The 21,810-nt window shown below is 48.2% G+C and overlaps 1 protein-coding gene and 1 pseudogene across 2 annotated transcripts in view; both read left to right on the forward strand.

Moving 5' to 3' along the window:
• Positions 1–21,810, forward strand: part of LOC119163666 (helicase ARIP4) — an 82,513-nt gene that overhangs the window by 11,782 nt on the left and 48,921 nt on the right. For both annotated transcript variants that reach the window (XM_037415719.2, XM_037415718.2), the window contains exons 5-8: positions 1,340–1,599; positions 2,824–3,021; positions 5,738–5,888; positions 10,864–11,025. In XM_037415719.2, coding sequence (XP_037271616.2) covers positions 1,340–1,599; positions 2,824–3,021; positions 5,738–5,888; positions 10,864–11,025 — 771 coding nt within the window. The remainder of the gene's footprint in view (positions 1–1,339; positions 1,600–2,823; positions 3,022–5,737; positions 5,889–10,863; positions 11,026–21,810) is intronic.
• LOC142772069 (uncharacterized) lies at positions 17,530–21,376 on the forward strand (annotated as a pseudogene).

The raw sequence follows: 21,810 nt of genomic DNA on the forward strand, positions 1-21,810 counted from the left end.
GGGGCTTTTGCTTGCAGCCAGTTACACGTGGTCTAGAGAGAGGGCATAAACATTTCAGCACTTTCTAGAAGGGCTCCTAAGCCACCCATAAGTACAAATATAGCTGTGATATTGCAATGTTATATGAGTTCAAGAAATACATGTCCATTGAAATCTTTAGAAATGGTGCCGTAATAGCTGAGTTACGTTTGTTTGATGTGGCTTGATGTGAAATGTGGCTCTCACTCATATTGCCGTTTCCTTCGCTATGCACATCCCGTGACAATAGTGGTAATGGGTGTGTATGAGTGTGGAGTTTGCTGCAGCGGGACACGACGGCCGCCTGTGTGTAATGTGTCAACATTGTTATTAAAATCGTAGGCTCTTGCGTTACATATGGTTCAGATATTTTTAATATGTGGGAAGTTGAACGATTCATGCCTTTGCTAGAAAGTTACGCACGAATTTCTTTCTCTCTGTTCTTGTGTAAGGGTCATTCGCACAATGAGATTCTTGGCTATATTTTAGACCGTTGAAATGTTAATAGGCTCTTCCATCCCATTACGTGGGTGCGAAATTAATGGTAATGTATTGCCACTTGTCTTAGACAACTGTAACAACAGGGAAGTCTTTTGGCACTAGAGCTCAGAGCGGGACAATTGTGGTTCTGTAACTGAATGGCTATAAATGAATAGACAGCTTTTTTTTATCATTATCTCGTTACAGAAGTATAAACGTGTGGCTGCCCTGCCGCGGTGGTCTAGTGGCTAAGGTACTCGGCTGCTGACCCGCAGGTCGCGGCATCGAATCTCAACTGCGCCGGCTGCATTTCCGATGGAGGCGGAAATGCTGTAGGCCCGTGTGCTTAGATTTGGGTGCACATTAAAGAACCCCAGGGGGTTGAAATTTCGGGAGTCCTCCACTATGGCGTCTCTGATAATCATATGCTGGTTTTGGGACGTTAAACCCCGCATATCAATGAATCAATTAAACATGTGTGGCTGGGATGCTGGTGCAAAGCTGAATTGGGTGAATGCAGCTGTGATTGAGGCAACTTTGAGCATGACTATTTGACTGCTGGTATAAATACTTAACTGCAACAAAGGCGCAAAGTGTTGCCTTTTGAAATATTTTGTTCTGGCAAGAGCACTCAGCGAGCAAAAAGGAAAACTTGTTTGCAATTGTAGTTAGGCATAGAATCACATTGCTATCGTTGCACATCAGTATCGTCTTACGTCCGGTAGAGTCGCACGTCACTATTGTCACATTTATTTTGGTAACACAGTACTGTTATGAATTTAAATGTACTGACCTTCACCATGCACGACAGAGCATTGGAATGACTCTGTTCTAACTCCAGGTGGAGACGTGATAGACATCTCGTCATCCGATGAAGCCAAGATCCCCGAGGAGGAGGACGATGACGTCGTGATGGTGGTGAGTGACGGAGACGACGCCGATGACGAAAAGGGCGACGATCTGAACGATGGGGCTCACATCAATGATGCGGTCAACCAACCAGATTCTATGGGTCGGGTCCTGGTCAATGTAGGGCATCCGCCTGAAGACTCTGACGTCTTCTTAGCGCCGCAGTTGGCGCCCATTGTCAAGCCTCATCAGGTATGTTGTTTGTGTGTTTAATTTGTTTAATTAATCTCGTCAAATATGTTTGCTTGCTCTTATGTCGATATATTGAGGGATTAACTTGAATATATATCACCCATTGAACTAAGTAAATTAAGAATAGCCTCGCAATAGATGTAGTGTTAGAAATATACCCTTACTGCAAATTTTTGGGTATAACAACCTCCCTGTCCTTCCTCTTTCAATCCTCCTCCTTTGGGTATAACTAACTTATTTTTGTGTAAAGTGCAGCTTCGTTATAATGAAGTCTGATGGTTCAAGTCCAACAGCATGAGATTGAATCCCGGCTGCGGTGGCTGCATTTCGATAAATGCTGGAGGCCCGCGTACCATGTGATGTGACTACACGTTGCATAATATGTTCTGGAGCCCTCCACTATGGTATATGTCACGAAAATTTCAGTTTTGGATTGTGAAACTTTAGCAATTTGGTAAATTCATCAGTAAAGTGCACCAGCGAGATGAAGCACACTGTTCCTACAACTGTTTTCTCAATCTTTGTTTCTTTTTTTTTTTGTTGCCCTTTTAGGTGTTTTTATCAATTGCATAGGCACATAATGTGCATCATGTGCGTGTTTATGTGGGGCAAAGTATGAAAGACCCATGTAGTTATGCTGAGGTGTGTGGTCAGCAACACCGAGGGATGAAAATAATCTGGAATATGAGCGCAAATCAGTGCGATCAACTGGAAGGGACAGAAGAGAGGACACAGAGGGCTGAGCTTCCAACAATTTCTGACAACATTTGTGACAAATCCAACATTGAGTTGAAAAATATATAGACTCTCAATAATGAAAAAAAAAGGACTTGCAAAATATGCTGCAAAAAACTTGATATAAAAAAGCCTTGCACTAGTAATGCAAGGCTGGACTAACAAGTAGTTTCTGGCCAAACCAGGTTGTTTGCATGGTATTAATTAGTATTCTATTCATTAGCAAGTAGTCTTTTCTTTATTAGCTATCATAAGTATGTGTTGTTAGCACGATTTTTTGTCGGTAGCACCGGTTAGCTCTCATAATCATTTCGTATCAACACGCCCAATCTCACAGTCAATTAACAGAGTTGCCCATTAAAGTGCACCTTGTAATCGTATTCTGGCTCAGATTCGCAAAGCCCCAGAATATTTTTTTTTTATGATTACAATACGTGGGGCTCAGCCATGTCCTTTTCGCACCATCATGTCCCATATGGCGCAAAACAGATCGGTGGCATTCGGTTCCTGTTCGACAACGTGGTGGAAAGCGTGAGCCGCTTCAACACGTCGAGCGGCTTTGGCTGCATCCTGGCTCACAGCATGGGCCTGGGCAAGACCATTCAGGTGATCTCCTTCGTGGACGTCCTGCTGCGGCACACGGCTGCACGCAAGGTCCTTTGCATCACCCCCATCAACACAATCCAGGTAATTAGGGGGCGAGCCATTCATTAGTCTCTAGTGAAAGCATAGGCTCTGACCTCTGCTCTTCTTAACGTTACCTAAAGGGACTGTCACTTTTCTGCTTCTTCTGTTTGTTTTCTTATGGCATTTTATTTGGATTCGTTTTTTTTTTTTGTGTGTGTGCTGATGATGAGCCAGAGTCGTTAGATTGTGAGTTGTGGAGCAAGAGATTAGCTATTCCTGAATCTGATCTGGAACACTTGAACATTGCCAAGCTTGAACACTTGAACATTGCCAAGCTTAAACACTTGCTGAGAAAGATTTGTGCGTGTGTTTCACTTCTCAGAATCTTGTATCTTTGGCTAGCTGTCGAACTTTTGTATTCCAACATTTTATTTTCAAATGGAGGGAATATAAGGTAGCGGTGGTGCCACTACTGGTAAATGCGAGCAGCTCTGAATTATGGCATGATGCTTACATTCAAACGTTTTTCATGGTTGTGGACTCACAGGGAACATACCGTATACACGCGTGTAAGGGCCGCACCCGTGTAAGGGCCGCATCCCGTTTTTAAGAAGCACATATTCAAAAAAAAAAAAAGTTGTGTGTAAGGGTCGCATCCGCACTTTCCTTGACCCATGCGTATTCAAAATGCGCGCGCGTGTGTGAGCTACTAGGCGTTGTCAGTAGATGGCGTTAGGATGGCGTTACGGAACGCAATTCTCATCATCACCATATAGTACATCATTAGAATAATTTGTTGGTTTTCTTCATGCTAATATGTTCATGAAGTTGGCTAAAAAATTTTAATTTTTTCAGTAGTGTTCATACACCCGCCAACTAAAGGTTAAAGCAGGATTTTATATTTAACTTCTGACACTTCTATACAAACGCGCTATCCATATCGGCATTAGCATCACCAACTTTGGTATTTGTGTGTTGTTTGGTCATTGTGCTGTTCAGCCTGCCATGTGCTCGAGTTTTGCGCACCCTTGAATGACTCTGGGACTCCAGCTAGTTTTCTGCGGGACGTTTACGTTTTCGCACGATGGGCAAGCAGCTGAATAGCTATACAGCTGGCTATAAGTTGAAGGTGATCGAGTTTGCCCTCGAGCACGGGAAACGGGCCCTCGACAGAAAATTCGACGTTGACGAGAAGTGTGTCCGACGTTGGTGCGCCCAGAAGAAAGCCTTGCAGAACACCAATATCAAAAAGCGCGCTTTCCGAGGAAAACAGTGCAAGTATCCCGATTTGGAAGAGGAGTTGCTCCGCTATGTGACTGAGGTGCGGAACGATGGTTTTGCGCTCACTACAGACATGCTGCGCATGAAGGCACTAGCCTTGGCACGTGCGAAAAATGTACCGGCCGGGGATTTCAAGGCTAGTGCTGGCTGGGTGCGAAGGTTTATGAAAAGAAAGGGACTCTCTTTTCGGCGAAGGACCACGCTGTGCCAGCGGCTGCCAGAAGACTATACCGACAAGGTGCTTAGTTTTCACAAGCATGTCATTGGCCTGCGCCATCAGCACAGTTATTTGTTGTCGCAAATAGCGAACGCTGATCAAACTCCTGTGTGGTTTGACTCTCCCGAGAACTATACAGTCGAAGTAAAAGGCAAGAAGAGTGTCGCCGTGCGGACCACCGGTGCTGAGCGCCAACGCTGCACCGTGATGCTTTGTGTGACCGCGGACGGGCGGAAGCTACCCCCGTACGTTGTTTTGAAAAGGAAAAGAATTCCCAACGAAGTTTTCCCCAAGGGCATCATAGTTAGAGCCCAAGAGAAGGGATGGATGAACGATGATTTGGTGCTAGACTGGGTGAAAAGTGTTTGGCAGAACAGACCGGGAGCTTTGTTGGCCAAACATTCACTTTTAGTATTGGATAGTTTCCGCGGCCACCTTACCGATAAGCTGAAGGAGCAGCTGCGCCGTGTCGGCACAGACATAGCCGTGATTCCAGGCGGCCTCACAGGAATGTTGCAACCATTGGATGCGAGCGTGAATCGACCATTCAAAGTTGAATTCCGAAGACTCTACACGGAATGGATGGCAACCGGCAACCATGAGCACACGCCGACCGGACGGCTGAAGAGGGCACCGCTTGCTACTGTTCTCGGTTGGATATTGTCGGCGTGGAGCTCGGTGTCCACGGACATTGTGTCCCGAAGTTTTAAGGTCACTGGGATATCCAACAGCCTGGATGGCACCGAAGATGACTGTTTGTGGAATGATGGTGCTCCGCAACACACTATCTCCGACTCCGAGTTAGAGGACTCGTTGAGTGACGACGATTAAGCGCACACGCGGCACACTGCAATAAACGCTCTTCGTTCACTAACTGGTACGTTGTTTTTAGTTCACCACAAAAAAAGTTCCGTGTATGGGCCGCAACCTGAAAATTAGCCCTCACTTCCTGAAAAAAAAAGTGCGGCCCTTACACGCGTTTATACGGTATTTCAGTGCCTGTTACTTCCAGTTATTTTCTTCACTGAGTCGAGAATAGAACCTGTCAACCCTAATGGGCAACCAAGAATATCTTGCACTGCAAAGGAAACCTGGTGATGGTGTTGAATTTAGTGGGAGCGTAGGTGCAGTATTTTTTGTTAGACTACAACCAGAAACATTACAAAAAAGTGGCAGTTAGCTGTCCTAATAGCGAAATCGGAGAAATGACTTTGCTTTTACCGCTTGCTGGTTCCATGAAAGCTGTGTCAATGCGAGATGCGTTGCTCTGTGATGCAGAACTGGCTCGCGGAATTCGACAAGTGGGTGCCGGCGCCCGAGGCTATTCCGCAGAACCTTGTGGATTCGGGCCAAGTGAGGCCCCGCTCGTACCACGTCTACCTCCTCAACGACATATACCGCTCCACCCCAGCCAGGGCCGAGTTGATCTGTAAGTATGAGAGCCAATGCTCGTGACTAACTACTTAGGGCATTGCCTCACGTTATGACCACAACATGCTCCTTTATTAACTTTTTGAGTCTTCAGAGGTACTTCCTTACGTTGTGTTCGTGGTCATTTTATATTGGCGCATGCGTGACAGATTTGCCGTCATATGCTTAAGGGGAGACGCGGGTCTTAAAACGGCAAAAAATAGCAAAAAAGTCGATTTTTGGAAAAGTGCATTTTCGCGATGTTTAAACATTCAAGAATCCCTCCGCGAAGTCTAAAAGTTCAATTTTATTGGGAAATAATAAAAAAGTGCGCTTATGTGACCCAAGGTGGACGTGAAATTGGAAAAAATCGGCCCAAAATGTTCGAAATTCGCGCCGTCGCCACGTGCGAACGCGGTGGCCGGGAGCCGCCATCTTAGATTTGTTTGAAAGCTGTTTTCTTTGTGCGCATTTTGCGCCCTTTCAAAATGGCGTCGGTGGGCTGGAACTGACGCTATCGCGTCATTCCTGGAGGACGCGTTCGCGCCGCTGATTGGCCAAAGCGCGCACACCCCCCGCGCGCTTCGCTCCTATTGGTCTAGCAGCGAGCGGGTTGTTTTTCGCGCGCTCTGCCTCGGAGCCGTCGCCGGGTGCCTCTCTCGCGTTTCGCTGTGTTTGTATATCTCTGTGGTTTTATCGCGCCGCTGTTTACGCTTGTTCGGCCGCTCGCTCGACAGCGTGTGGTGAGGTGTCACCTTCCCTGCCCGAATGGCTAAAGGAGATCGTCGTCTGAAGGTTACGACGCGTGAGGCGTTCGGCAAGACTCGAAAGCGGCCCTGGAATGCGCGACGGAAGGCGGCGAGGCCTGTCATGCTGCCCGAGTTGCCGGTTGCTGCTCTGCCTGGAGGCTCTGCCGGATCGAGTTCCGAGCTGCAACCCAACACATCAGGCGTCGACGCTTCGTCTGCCTCAACTTCGCGTGTTGCCGCAGATCGTATAAACACCACTTTCTTCACACCTGAAGAAAGCAGGGAGCGCACAGCGACCGCCGGTAACATAAAAACGCGCCTGGCATCGAAGTCTGCAACAGAGCGAAAGTTCGAGCTTCTGGGTGTCGAAATGAAAGAGGACGTCAACGACAGCGGAACTGAATTTGCAGTAATGGCTTTGACCGTGGTGCAAGAGATTCTTGGACTTATGCTGTGTCCCGGGTGCGGCAAGAAAACTGTGGCACTTTCGAAGGACCCCACCAAAGATTATGGGCTTTGTGTCAAGCTTGTGGTGGAGTGCTCCACTTGTGAGATGCGCTTAGAGCGATTTTCTTCCCCGAGAGTCGCCGGTGACGCCAGGATAACGCCGTTCGAAGTGAACGTCAGAGCGATGAAGGCCATTCAGAGCATCGGCAAGGGAGCAACAGCCCTCTCCGATTTCTTTGCTGTAATGAACATTTCTCATCGCGGCTTACACCACAAAACTTTCCAGGGCCACATGAACATGATGGTTCAGGCATGCACCAGTGCTGCAACAGACTGTGAGGCCGCAAGTGTGGTTCAAATCAAGGAACTCTACAGGGACTTTGGCAACCCACCAGGCAACATCGACGTGATCTTCGATGGAACTTGGCTGACGCGTGGCCACAGTTCACACATTGCGGTCGGGTGCATCATTGAAATGTACACCGGGCTTGTTGTGGACCACATTGTCTTGTCCAACTTTTGCTTGGGCTGCTCACTAGGTCCAAAACCCAGTGAGCAAGGCTACACAGCTTGGCACACAACACATGTGCCAGACTGCCAGAAAAACATTGATTGTAAAGCCGGGCAAATGGAGGTGCAAGCTGCACTCATTATGTTCCAGAGATCTCTAGAAAAGTACAAGCTGCATTACACCACGATGCTTTCTGACGGTGACAGCAGGACTTTCCATGCCTTGACCGAGCAGGCTGTGTACGGCTTCATCAAGGTAGAAAAGAAAGATTGTGTGAATCACGTACACAAGCGTATGGGAGCAGCCTTGCGTGCGCTGGTTGACAAGAAGAAGGCCCAAGGTGAGCCACTTGGAGGAAAGGGACGGCTCACCCAGGAGAGAATCAAGAAAATTATGAATTACTACGGCTGGGCTTTGAGGAGTCATAAGAATGACGTGCCAGGAATGAAGAGGGCAGTTGAGGCAACCCTGCTCCACATGTCGTCGACTGACGACGCCCCGAAGCACGATCTTTGCCCCGAAGGGCTAGAATCTTGGTGCTTTTATAATCGTGCTGTGGCAAAGAACGAGGAACTCCCACCACACAAAAACAGCTTGCCCAGCTTCGTGTGTGAAGCTTTGGAGCCAATCTTCAAGCGGCTGAGTGAAGAAACCCTCTTGGAGCGGTGCAACGATGGCATGACTCAGAATGCTAGCGAGTGCCTGCATTCTGTTATTTGGGAGCAAGCACCAAAGACTAAGCATGCCTCGCTTCACAGTGTCCAGAGGGCAGTGGCCGAAGCCATCAGCCGATTCAATCAAGGTGTGACGAAAAGTAACACTGTCATAGCAGAGAAACTGGGCTACAGTGCTGGTAGCCATGCAGTGCGCCGAAGCCTCGAAAAGGATCGTCGACGAATTCGCATGTCCAACAAGGACCACACAAGCAGGAATGCTGCGACAAGCAGGCTTGCAAAAAGGCACAAGCCAGCAGCAGACTCTGCCTACAGCCCTGGGCTACTATAGGTCTAGGTGTGACCAGTGCTGTGCAGGGGCGTAGGCAGAAATTTTTTTCGGGCGGGGGGGAGGGCGGGGAAGGGGGGGCAGGCAGATGTGGTCGAGTGTCATTTTGTGCTGTGTATGCCATGGCAAAAAAAAAATTCCGGGGGGGGGACGGGCCCGGTGTGCCCACCCCCCCCCGGCTACGCCACTGGTGCTGTGTGCAAAGAATTTTTTTTTGTTATTTTGAATTCTGGAATTTTGTGTGCCAAAACCATGATGATTCTACTCTTTTTGACCAGCTGGGATGCACTGTAGCACAAGTACAACACAACTTTTTTGCTTTTCTCCCCATCTAAATGTGGATGCCACCACTGGGATTTGATCTAGATTTGTTTCCTTGCTGCCATAACTGTGCAAAAGGCATATTTTGTTGTCACCATGAACATTGAACTGCTTTATTTGCACAGGGAGATCTTTTGTGTGCCTTCTGTTCAACTAGGAACCACAAGTGAAGTGGGTGGTGCTGGCTTTCTTGCATCACTTTCAATGACTGTGCCTGATGTTACATAAAATATCTCAGTGTTATTTCTGCACAGTGACCACATATTTACCATGAACTTGATGCTAAAGAACAGGGCTACATGGTGATGCAATTTATATTGCCAGATTTCTAAGCTAATAAAAGTTATGGTGAACCGAAATTTCAGATCCATTTTTCTCAGCTTTGTTTTTTTGACCATCGCACACGTCCTTACGGAACATTTTCGCATGTTTTTCCTGAGTACAAGCAAAAAGTTTGATATCGAAATGTTCATGCTGAATGGATCTAGCCGGTGATGCTATTCATTTATTTCTAAAGTTGTGTGTTAAATTCTAGTTGCCACCGATTATAAATGAAAATTAGCGCAAATTTAGCAATCAACTATACATATGTTTTTCTTGCATTATAATTGGGCTGAGAACAATAAAATTAGCATCACCGGTTAGAGGAACTCTCTGGCATTCTCGTCATATACTTAGTTTTTGATTTTCACCAAGCGAAGTTTTTGAAAAGCCTCGTAAGAAATCGACCTAATTTCTGTATTAAAATCTTTGTATCTTTTGTTCTAATGCAGCTATACAAAATATAGTTACATATTTGAAATCAGCAGAAAAAACTGAACAACACTGTTAAATATCATTTAATTCCCTCCAAAATTAACAAACTTCATTTGAGGACCCACGTCTCCCCTTAAGGCAAAATATTCTCCACAAAGTTTTTTTTTGGACGACAAGCGAGCTATCATTCAGGTTTGTTATGCATTAACCTGCCTGGTACGGTATCACCAATATGAAACAGGGAGAGAGTGGGAACGGACTGGTATCTGGAACCAAATTTGGTACCACCAACTTGGTAGTTCACTCATGATGATGCTCGGGTGCCTAGTTTGTAGCGGGTACTCGGTACCATTTTTGTTGTTGGTGCTTGGTGTCATACCTGGATAATGCGTTTGTGCTTGGAAATTGGTACCAATTCTTCTATTGATGCTTAGTACCACTTTCATGTTGTACCACTTTCACTCATGTTGTACCACTTTCCGCAAGCGCAGGATTGGGTTGACTAGCGGAGCATGGAAGAGGCCTTTGCCCTGTAATAGGTGTAATCAGACATGATGATGAGGATGACCACTTTTACGAGAAAAAGCAGTAGCTAGCAACTCGCTTATTCACTGCCTAGTAAGTACTGTGCATAGAAATGTACCACCTCAGCACCAAACTTTTAATTGGTCACCATTTTGATCTGTGGGGTTTAACGTCCCAAAACCACCATATGATTATGAGAGACGCCGTAGTGGAGGGCTCCGGAAATTTTGACCACCTGGGGTTCTTTAACGTGCACCCAAATCTGAGCACACGGGCCTACAACATTTCCGCCTCCATCGGAAATGATTGGTCACCATTTTGTAGTTGGTACTTGGTGCCACCTGGGTACTAAGTCTGTGCTTTGCACTTGGTACTAATTTTATCAGCCACTGCTTGGTGCCACTTTCACGAGGGAGAAAGTTGTGGCAATTGACTTTCTTATTCGCTCCAAGTATCCACTGCATAGAAACATGTTCTCGCCTTAGTATCAATTTTGTAGTTATTTGGTGCTTGGTACTAATTTCATCACAGGGAAAGCAGTGGCTTATGACTTCTTATTTATTGCTAAGTAAACATTGTACAAACCTAGTACCAATTCTTTGGTTCTAGCTTGCATGCTTGTACTGTAATTTTCATTTATCATCGCATGAACGAACATCCTCATGGCGCTCGGCCTGTTGCAGTGGACTGGCACAAGAAAGGCGGTGTCCTGCTGATGGGCTATGAGATGTACCGGATGTTGGCGCTCAAGAAGGTGGTGCGTCCCAGCAAGCGCCGGAGAAGTCCTAAAAAGGAGGACCTCTCGGCGCCGGAGGACGAATCTCGTCACTCACAGCTCTTGGATGGTATGTTCAGCATTTCTGTTATTCAGGTGGTGCGGCTAAATGCGCTCAATGACATAATAAATCATTAGCTATAGACTATTGTACCTAAGACATGGCAGCGGCGCCATATCGGGCTCTTGAGGCGATGTTTTCTTGCTTTTGTAAATCGCAGCGTGAATTAATATAATAAGGCCGTGAAACATCGCAAGCACCAAGCCAAAATGGTTCTCATGCGTTTGCATCTGCCGTTACACTGTTCGTTTAGTTGTTCACGATGCAAACCACAAAGGTTAAGCGCTGTTTAGGACCAGGGTTTGCAGGCACCGGAGGTCCGGGATGAAGATGTCGAGGCAGGAGAAAGTTGACTTATTAGAGAGCGTTTATTTACATTATATACATGGCGAGCTCTCTACATGGCTCTCTTTCGAATGAGCCGGGTGGCCGATTATAAAGGGTATCCTCTCCCCAGATCCTTAGATCAGGGAATGCGTGCAGAGAGTACTGTTTAATCACAGATCACACACAGCCGGCGAGGGTGAAGAGCATGGGCGGCCCACGTGAACGTCCAATATTAAGGGGGGGCGCGGCAAGTAAAGTGCCGATTTTGGTCAAAATATGCGATTTTCTGATTTATTTTTTTTCGTAATCTTCAGACCTTCAACTTCCTTGTTCTAAAATATTACAGCGAAACGTGCGCTACAAATCCCGCAAATAGTGTTTTTGCCGAGGCTAGTCGCCGAAAAGTGCGAAAAAAAAGCCCCTGAAACGGTGTTGTTCACGCCGCACAAACGCGCCAAGTTGTTGACCGTGGGCCGCCATTTTGGTAGCTTTGGAAAGAGGAGAAAGCCGGCTTCCCGATGGTCGCGGTCTCGTATTTCGCCGAGTGAAAATAAAAGCGCGAGGAGCAAGTAAAAAAACGAAAACGAAGAACGGCAATTGGCTGCGCGGGTCACGTGGTAGCAGGCGCGACCTCTTACTGGTCAAAGCTGCGCCGCGCACCTTGGCAACCTTGGAAGCGCGAGCGCATCTGCGGCCGCCGAGTCGAGAATCATCCGGCGTGCGCTTCGTTTTTTGCCAGTTGGCTGTTTTTGTGATAGTTCGCGTGCTTTTTTTACCAAGCTTTGTTTACATCGGTGGTCTCTTCTGAGTGCTTGCTCATACTGCGGTGCTATGTTGTCGCAAAAAAAGTTCCGGAGCGTCCACAAGTACGGCAAGCGTCGGAAAGCTTGGAACAAAGGGCAGACGACTGCGGCTGCCGTCCCAGTCGCAGTTCCGGACGGAGCATGCTCTTCAAGCGTCACGGAGCCTCTACTCAGACCCTTCGCTGATTGTTGTGAGCCCGAGAGTGTGGAAGGTGCCACATCGTCGTATGTCAGACCGCCGGATGCCGTCGACCGTGATGGACGCTCTCGCGAACCCGATTGCGGTGGCACCGCGTCGGCAGCCGTTGCAACTCCGGGCGTGCGCGCGTCGAACATTCTATCGCGAGTTTCGGCCCAGATTCCGAGCAGTGAAGAAATCGCGCAGCGGGCGCAGACAAGGCGGGATGTTTTGGATGCCGTAGCATCGAAATCCGCTTCAAAGCGGAAGCTCGAGCTTCTGAACGAAGGCTGCGACGAAAATGACGGCGGTAAGGACTCCACATTCTTCATTGTAAATAAGAAGATGCTGAACGGTCTGCTTTCGTCAGTAAAGTGCAACAAGTGCGACGAAGGGTCGATACGCCTCGAGACTACGCACTGCCTTGGACTCGCGGCGAGGATGGAACTTTTTTGTGACAATTGTGGCATAGTGAACCAGTGCGTGGTCGTCCCCGAGGTGCTCCGGGCAACAAAAAACGAACCCCTTTGAGGTAAACGTGCGTGCTTTGAGGGCTGTGCAGTCAGTTGGCAGAAAACAATCTGCCATAAATGACATTTTTTCTGCGATGGACATTTCGCATCGAGCACTGCACCACAAGTCCTACCAGAGACTGCAAAGGAAGTACAGCCACCCTGCCACCACATCAGCTGCCACCCGCATTGAAGCAGAAAGTGCACAGAAGGTGCATGACATTTACAAGGACCTAGGAGGAGTGCCAGGCAACATTGACGTCATTTACGACGGCACGTGGATGACGAGGGGGCACAGAAGTCATATTGGCGTGGGCTGTGTAATCGAGCTGTACACAGGCTTGGTCTTGGACCACTGTGTCCTGTCCAACTACTGCCAAGGCTGTGCTGTTGGTCCCAAGCCTGGTGACGACAACTATGAGGAGTGGCTTGAGAAACACAAGCCACAGTGCCAAAAGAACACCGATGCTAATGCAGGCCAAATGGAAGTAGAAGCAGCGAGGATCATGTTTGAAAGATCGTTTACCAAGTACAAGCTTCGATACATCAATGTGTTCTGCGACGGTGACAGCCGTACGTACCTTGCCCTCACGCAAGACAAGGTGTATGGCTACATGTTGATTAAGAAACAGGAGTGTGTGAACCATGTGAAAAAAAGAATGGGCACTTCCTTGCGCAACCTTCTTGATGAGCACAAATCCAAAGGCCGAGGACTGAGCATGGGTGGCAAAGGCCGGCTGACGCAGGGCCTTATAAAGAAGTTGACGAATTATTATGGCTGGGCCATTAAGAGCCACCCCAACGATGTTCCTGGCATGGAGAGGGCCATCATGGCCACTTATTACCATGTAACATCCACAGACCAGGATCCACACCACGACCTGTGCCCAAGTGGGACTGACTCCTGGTGCCCGCACAATCAGGCATTGGCCAAGGGAGAGCCGCTGCCGCCTCACAAACATAAACTGCCCCCTCACGTGCGAGTGGCACTGCTGCCAATCTACAAGCGCCTCTCGAACAAAGAGCTTCTTGAAAGGTGTGCGCAGGGAAAAACCCAGAACGCTGTGGAGAGTATGAACAGCCTCATTTGGTCACTCCAGTCCAAGAGCCAGTTCGCCTCCCTTCGAAGTGTGGAAAGTGCAGTTGCAGATGCAGTCTGCCGTTTCAATGGTGGCTGCAAGAGTGCGCTGCAAGAGATCACTGCTCAACTGGGCTTCAATCCAGGAGACTGCTCTTTGCGGCGAGCAGCCGAAAAGGATGCCAAAAGGGTGAAGAGGGCTCAAAAGACACATTGTTCCACGACAAAGAAGCGCAAAACTGGGTTGCGCTCTACAGAGGCCAAGGCCACAGCATCTCAGGATTACTGCCCAGGAGGATTCTGAGTGTTTTAGGCATGTTGTGAACTTCCAAACAAGAGTGAACTTTCAAAGTCAGTTTTCTCAACTCTTGATTTTCGCCTATGTGCCTTCGCTAGAACATCTGTCATTTTTTAACAAAGACTGATAGAGTCGTTCCGTTTTTTGCACTAGGCTCAGGAGGCCTTTAGCAGTGCAATAAAGCTTTATCTCTCTTCTTACTCATCATTTAAAATTTTTAGAACACATTTTATAATTACCGTGATTACTCGAATCTAACGCGCACCTTTTTTCGGGTTAAGAGAGTTCATAAATCGCATGCGCGTTAGGATTGAGTACGAACAAAAAAATTACGGTCAATCTATTGCCATCGGCAAATTCAAATGGCCGCCCCCTACATGCGTCGGCCATTTCTGCCTATGTGTTTCCCATGTGCGGCACTTCGTACATGTGCTGAGGAGTTCGTCATCTAGTAGTGCATTAGCATCGACGGCGTGGAAGGGCCGACTCCAAAAACCCGAGGGCACCACGATGCCGCTTTTAAAAGAAAAGTCATCGCGTGTGCAGAAACGGACGGAAATCGAGCCGCATCGCGGTCGTTCGGAGTTCCCGAACCGTCCGTGCGGGACCGGCGGAAACAAAAGCAGAAGATTGTCGACAGCAAAGCTTCACGCAAAGGCTTCAGTGGACCACAGCATGCTCAGTTTCCGCAAATTAAAGAGCTGCTCGGCGAGTATGTGCTTGAGCAGCGAGCGGCACAGCGGCCCGTGACGACAGAACTGCTCCAAGTGCGGGCTATGCAATTAGTCTTAGAAAAAGGTCTAATGCGGAGCCAGTTTAAAGCGAGCAGGTGCTGGCTAACTAACTTTATGAAGAGGAAAGGCTTTCCCTTCCGAAGGGGAACATGCATATGCGAAAACTTTTGCGGAGGAGTACGATGAAAAGCTTCACAGTTTTCAGAGGTTCATCCTAAACTTGCGGCGCAACAACGGCTACCTGCTTGGGCAAATCGGGAATGCCAATCAGACGCCTCTTTACTTCGACATGCCTGGCACCACAACCGTCGAGAAGAAGGAGGCGAAGCAAGTTCGCGTGCTGACATCGGTCCACGGTAAAACAACAGGGACGGCAATGCTCTGTTACACGTCAGATGGGCACAAGCTTCGCCCGTACCTCATATATAAACGCAAGACGCTCCCGAAAGGAGTCGTTTTTTCGAGTGGTGTGATCGTGCGGGCCAGCGAGAAAAATGGGTGCGCGTTGCAATCGATGTCTTACGTTTTTTTTTTCGTGGTGGAAATCGGGTGCGCGTTACAATCGAGGGCGCGGTAGAATCGAGTAAATACGGTACTGCGATGTGTGCGCAAAACAACATCCATGTTTTGGAAATTTTATTTATGGTTACAAGAACTAGAAAAATCAACTAATAGCTTCTTTGCACAAGTTGATGCTTTGGGAACATAATAATATGAAAAAATAATTTCATTTAGCAATAATTATCTCTTTAAGTGCGAAGAGCATTAATTAGTATAATTATGCTTGTAACTCAAAAAGTACAAGAGGTATTTGAAAACGGTTTTCATATTTGGAATCCTCACAATCATCCACATACACACACCAAATTTCATCACAAACAGTACATTAATAAAAAAATTAGTTTTACTTGCCACGTCCCCCCTTAAGGCGTGATCACTGCACTCCAACGTGGCATCAGCGGGGCTCTTCCTCGTCGTGTGTGTGCCGCTGGTCGAGGGTCCCAAGCTCATGACAGCATACATCAAAGGGTCCGCCGAACTGCTCGCTCAATTAGTGGGGCGATTTGCAGCGGTGGCCGCAGTCTCTTTCAAGGAAGATGCTGCATTTGTTGTCTCTCGAACGGCTTACGGCGTCGTGGCGACAGGACGCCTCACCCTCCGGCTAGGAGGGCCAATACCTGGCGGGCATAGGCAGCCGGCCGTTCGGCTAGCTTGTTTGAAAATCAATAGAGCACCGCTCCCTCGTCAGCTCAGACGCCAGTCGCAACACTGCGCAATATGGCAGCACTGAAACCCACCCGTAGAATACAGTAGACTCGCAATAATTGAAACTCTGATTATTCATACTTTTGGTTCATTCAAACAAAATTTAATTTTCTGTTTGGCCCCCTATTCTTTCAATGTATTTAAAAGCCTCTTAATTCAAACTCCTTCATTCAGTTAATTCATGCTTTTTGCAGTTCTATACCAGAAAATGTCTGCTGCTTTCCCACTACTATTTAAAAATTTGCATGCTTAATAATGCTAACAGTCTAAAAATGACAAATAAGTGCCTCGGGCCTTCGAAGAAAAAGCTTTTGCTAGTAAACAAATGTTCTAAATGAAGTGCACGCATGTTAAACCGTGATGCTTTTTAACTAGTATGAGAGGTTTGTGCTGAAGGCACATATACAGTGTAGACCACTTATAAATTAACCACTTATAGTGCAGAACCGCTTACAATGCGGTCTTTTTCTACTCCCGTTTACCCTCCCATAGAATCCCATGTATATGCATACCGCTTATTGTGCATTCCCCCTAGATGAAAGACTGGTTAAAATGCGGTTGCCGGAAATTGTTTGTGACAAACGTGGTAGCAAGTAGCACTGGGTGCGCCGTTGGGGAGCGAATGATGAGGTCGTTACGGAGGAGGAGGAGACAAGGAGTGAACGAACGAAGGGCGGAGGAAAGAAAAAGAAAATGAAAGAAAAAAACTGCGGAACTCTGATAAGCCTTTGCACCGGTGCCGACGCGGCTACAGCGTATTACGTCACTAGGGCTCCGACCGCGCGCCGCTCAAGGTGGCACATGTGGTGGCACGTACGGGGCATGCGCTTAACAGCTTTCTGTCGGGGTAGACATCGTCGTTATCGCGCTTGCAACAAATATCGCGTTTGCTTCCTCGTCCGTAAATTGAAAACCTTTTACGGTTTTATGATGCGAGCTTTCACTTTTGCTGCCAATGCGCTATCGTACCTGAGCTTGGTGAGTTGTCAACCGTCTTTGCTGATCTCCTGGCCGCGAACGCGAATTTCATATCACGCACGCAGTTCTTGGTTCACTGTTACTGCGATCTTTTTTTCGCCGAATACTCATGTTTAGGACAAGCTTTCCGCGACCAAACGGCAAGCTAGGCCTAATCTGTGTTGGTTGCGCTTCGATCGGTAGCGGTCGCGTGAATCTAAGTTGCAGTTTGGTACCGAATCAACGAAACTCTTTGCAGTGGCCGCACGTGACAGGAAGGGATACAAATCGTTGAATGAAAACGAGGGCGGCTCGTGTAGCGCCCAAATAGTGGTTCTCAATTCGATTGTGATGCCTTAAGGGGGGACGCGCCCTTTGAAAACCGAAAAATCGCGAAAAAGTCGATTTTTTGAAAACCACATACTCGGGCAGTATGACTCATAAACTGCCTCTACTGTAAATATCAATGTCTAATTCATCGCGAAAGTACGTCAAATAAATTTTATAACATGCCGCGGCAGCCGGCAAGCGGCGAGCGAGCGCCAAAAATACCCCAACTTCGCGCGCTCGCCATTTCCCAACCGCTCGGCCGATCGCCGTCATCTTGATGTTGTTTTGCTCGTGAATTCTTGCGCTTTTTTTTTTCGCCACCCGCGGCAGTGGCGGTGGCGCTCCGAGGCGGGAGTCGCTCACGATTGGGGGGCTCGCGGAAGCTTTCGAATGTCCCGCTGCCTGGATGCGAAGCCGCGATTGGACAAAACGCGCGCCTCTCGAGGGAATGGGGGAACGCGCGGCTCCTATTGGCTGCTGCGCGCGATGACGTAGCTGCTTCTCCAGCATGCGCCGGCTCGTCGTCTGCACCGGCGCTTGCAATGCCGGCGTTCTTTGTGTGCCCCGTTTGCTATCATTCCGATCGGTCGTCACACGTGCTCCTCTATCTTTCACCGTCTTCACGAGACGATCTTCTACCGTCTTCACGAGACGATCTTCTACCGTCTTTACGAGACGATCACTACCGTCCTCACGAGACGATCTTCCGCCGTGTTCACGGGACGCGGATTGTTGCGCTGACGGTCACGATGGGCATTTCGAAGTTCAAGACTCGGCACGCGTTCGGTTCAAGAAAGCGTCAGCTGAAGCTCGTACGCATGGCGAAGCTCACCTGCACGCCCACGCGCGGCGACAGTTGCACCGATGCTTCCGCTTCATCTTTTCAAGACGATTGCGTCGACACTTCTAGCGACGAGACTTCTACACCATCGGCACAAGGATCCGTCGTGACGAGTGAGGCTGGTGTTTCGTGCTCAAGTGCGCCTGGTGTGTCGAGCTCGCCAACCGCATTGATTCCGGCCCCGAACAGTGAGACCGCGTCGTCGACTGTGCACATCCAAACACGTTTTCGGACGTGCGAGGAGTTGGCGACGGCGGAGAGAGAACGTGCTGCTGTGCAACGAAAGCTTGGCGCTATGCCAGCGACCGAGAGGAAGTTTCAAGCGATGATGCCTGAACCCGAAGCTGCCACCGCTACGACCGAAGGCGAGAGATATTTCCTCGTGCAAGGGGATGCTCTTAGCGACATGCTGTCCAAGACCCCGTGCCCGCGCTGCCTCGCGAACGGGATGAAAGTTCAAGGAGGCACCCAGCTTGGACTTGCCACGAAGCTTGAGCTGGTATGTCCACATTGTGGAATAGTTTCAAGTTCGTGGAGCTCTGCTCGTCAGAACGAGTCAAGGGCCTTCGACGTGAATATAAAAGCCATTACGGCCATGAAACAAATAGGGAAGGGACAGACAGCCCTCAACGACTTTTGGGCAACTATGAATGTTTCCCACCGTGGCCTGCACCACAGAACTTTCCAGAGGCACCTGAAGCAATTCAGAGAACCATAGCAACAGACCCTGGATAAATTCTATGAAGAATCGGCTTCTGCTGTGAAAAAGGTGTACAAGGAGATGGACCCATCTTTCTGCAAGGACATTACAGTGAACTATGATGGCACGTGGCATACCGTAATTACTCGAATCTAACGCGCACCTTTTTTCCGGTTAAGCGAGTTTATAAATTGCATGCGCGTTAGAATCGAGTACAAACAAAAAAATTACGGTCAATCTATTGCCATCGGCAAATCCAAAATGGCCGCCCCCTACGTGCGTCGGCATGGCGCGTCGGCCATTTCTGCCTATGTGTTTCCCTTGTGCGGCACTTCGTACGTGTGCTGAGGAGTTCGTCATCTAGTAGTGCATTAGCATCGACGGCGTGGAAGGGCCGACTCCAAAAACTCGATAGCACCACGATGCCGCTTTTAAAAGAAAAGTTATGGCGTGTGCAGAAACGGACGGAAATCGGGCCGCATCGGGGTCGTTCGGAGTTCCCGAAACGTGCGTGCGGGACCGGCGGAAACAAAAGCAGAAGATTCTCGACAGCAAAGCTTCACGCAAAGGCTTCAGTGGACCACAGCAGGGTCAGTTTCCGCAAATTAAAGAGCTGCTCGGCAAGTATGTGCTTGAGCAGCGAGCGGCACAGCGGCCCGTGACGACAGAACTGCTCCAAGTGCGGGCTATGCAATTAGTCTTGGAAAAAGGTCTAATGCAGAGCCAGTTTAAAGCGAGCAGGTGCTGGCTAACTAACTTTATTTAGAGGAAAGGCTTTTCCCTCCGAAGGGGAACATGCATATGCGAAAAGTTTTGCGGAGGAGTACGATGAAAAGCTTCACAGTTTTCAGAGGTTCGTCCTAAACTTGCGGCGCAACAACGGCTACCTGCTTGGGCAAATCGGGAATGCCCATCAGGCGCCTCTTTACTTCGACATGCCTGGCACCACAACCGTCGAGAAGAAGGGCGCGAAGCAAGTTCGCGTGCTGACATCGGTCCACGGTAAAACTACCGTGACGGAAAGCTCTGTTACACGTCAGATGGGCACAAGCTTCGCCCGTACCTCATATTTAAATAGAATACGCTCCCGAAAGGAGTAGTTTTTTCGAGTGGTGTGATCGTTCGGGCCGGCGAGAAAAATGGGTGCGCGTTGCAATTGATGTCTTACGTTTTTTTTTTTTTTTTTCGCGGTGGAAATCGGGTGCGCGTTACAATCGAGGGCGCGGTAGAATCGAGTAAATACGGTAAGCGCGGACATACATCTCACATTGGAGTTGGTGCAATCATCGAGTATCACACAGGCCTCATCTTGGATGCTGTAGTTTTATCGAATCAGTGTCTCGGCTGCCAGGTAGGACCGAAGCCTGAAGACGAGGGCTATGCAAGCTGGTTGAAGCACCATGTGTGCCAAAAAAACACTGATGCCAAGTCTGGGAGGATGGAGGTTGAAGCAGCTGTAACTCTGTTCTCACGTTCACTGTCCAAGCATAACCTCCGGTATACAACCATTGTATCTGATGGGGACAGCGCCACATTCTCTGCCCTTCAACAAGACAATGTTTATGGGCTAGTCCCTATTGTGAAAGAAGAATGCTTGAACCATGTCCGGAAGAGGATGGGCACAGCCCTACGTAATCTTGTGCAGAAAAGCGAACAGGCTCTGGGAGGGAAGGGCAGATTGACAAAAGCCCTTATTGATAAACTCACAGACTATTATGGCTGGGCACTGCGGAACAATTCAAACAATGTGGCCGCAATGCAGCGTGCAGTGATGGCGTCATATTATCACGTCACCTCAACTGACGAGGATCCTCACCATGACTTATGCCCGGAAGGTGCAGACTCGTGGTGCCGTCATAATGCCTGCAAGGGTAATGGCGTGCCACCTCCAAAGCACAAATACAATCTTCCGGGCTACGTTGCAGAAGTGCTGCTGCCAGTCTACCAGCGCCTTTCGCAGGCTTCTCTACTGCAACGCTGCCTGGGAGCAAAGACGCAAAATGCATCGGAGTCATTCCATTCTGTCCTATGGTCCTTGATGCCCAAGGAGCAACATGCATCATTGATTGCTGTCGAGACAGCACTGCATGACGCAGTTTTGCGGTATAATGCCGGCTGCTACAGGGCCACCCAAGAGTTGTCGTCATCAGTGGGACTCACACCTGGCCACCTAACCATTCAACGAGCTGCAGAGAAAGACTCTCTGCGTCTGAGAAAGGCTCAGAAACGGATGAATGAGAAGCAGGAAAAGCGGCAAAGAAAAAGAGAGCCTAAGGACACATCTAGCTACTCTGCAGGGTCATTTTAGACCATAATAAATGTTTGAAACTTTCGAAGTCAATTTTCTCAGAATGACTTTTTTGGCCAGTGAGGCTGCTTAGTCAGGTGATCTCTCTGGAACTGCTGGTCTGATTTCTATCAGGTTTTTTTTATTATGCACCTTAATAAATTGCCCAGGGCAAGACAAGCCCGCTTTTTCAATTTATTGTGTCTGTAATTTGTAATAATTAACTAAAACTTCATTGATGAGAGCCAAATTGTGAACACTAAATTCAGTGCTCTGCTAACATTTTTTGGCAAGGAAATTTAAAAAAAGGGCTCTGTCTTGCCCTAAAGCACCTATCCAGGAATCATCATAGTGACTTTCACAGTGCTAGCACATTTTTCAAATTCTCCAGACCCTGACTAAGGGACCCATGTGGACTACCCTGATAAATGGCTGTAACTTGGGAACCAGTGAACATAACTGCATGAAACTTTGTGGTTATTC

The sequence above is a fragment of the Rhipicephalus microplus genome, chromosome 9 (assembly GCF_043290135.1).
Source record: "Rhipicephalus microplus isolate Deutch F79 chromosome 9, USDA_Rmic, whole genome shotgun sequence".
In the NCBI taxonomy this organism is placed as follows: Eukaryota; Metazoa; Arthropoda; class Arachnida; order Ixodida; family Ixodidae; genus Rhipicephalus; species Rhipicephalus microplus.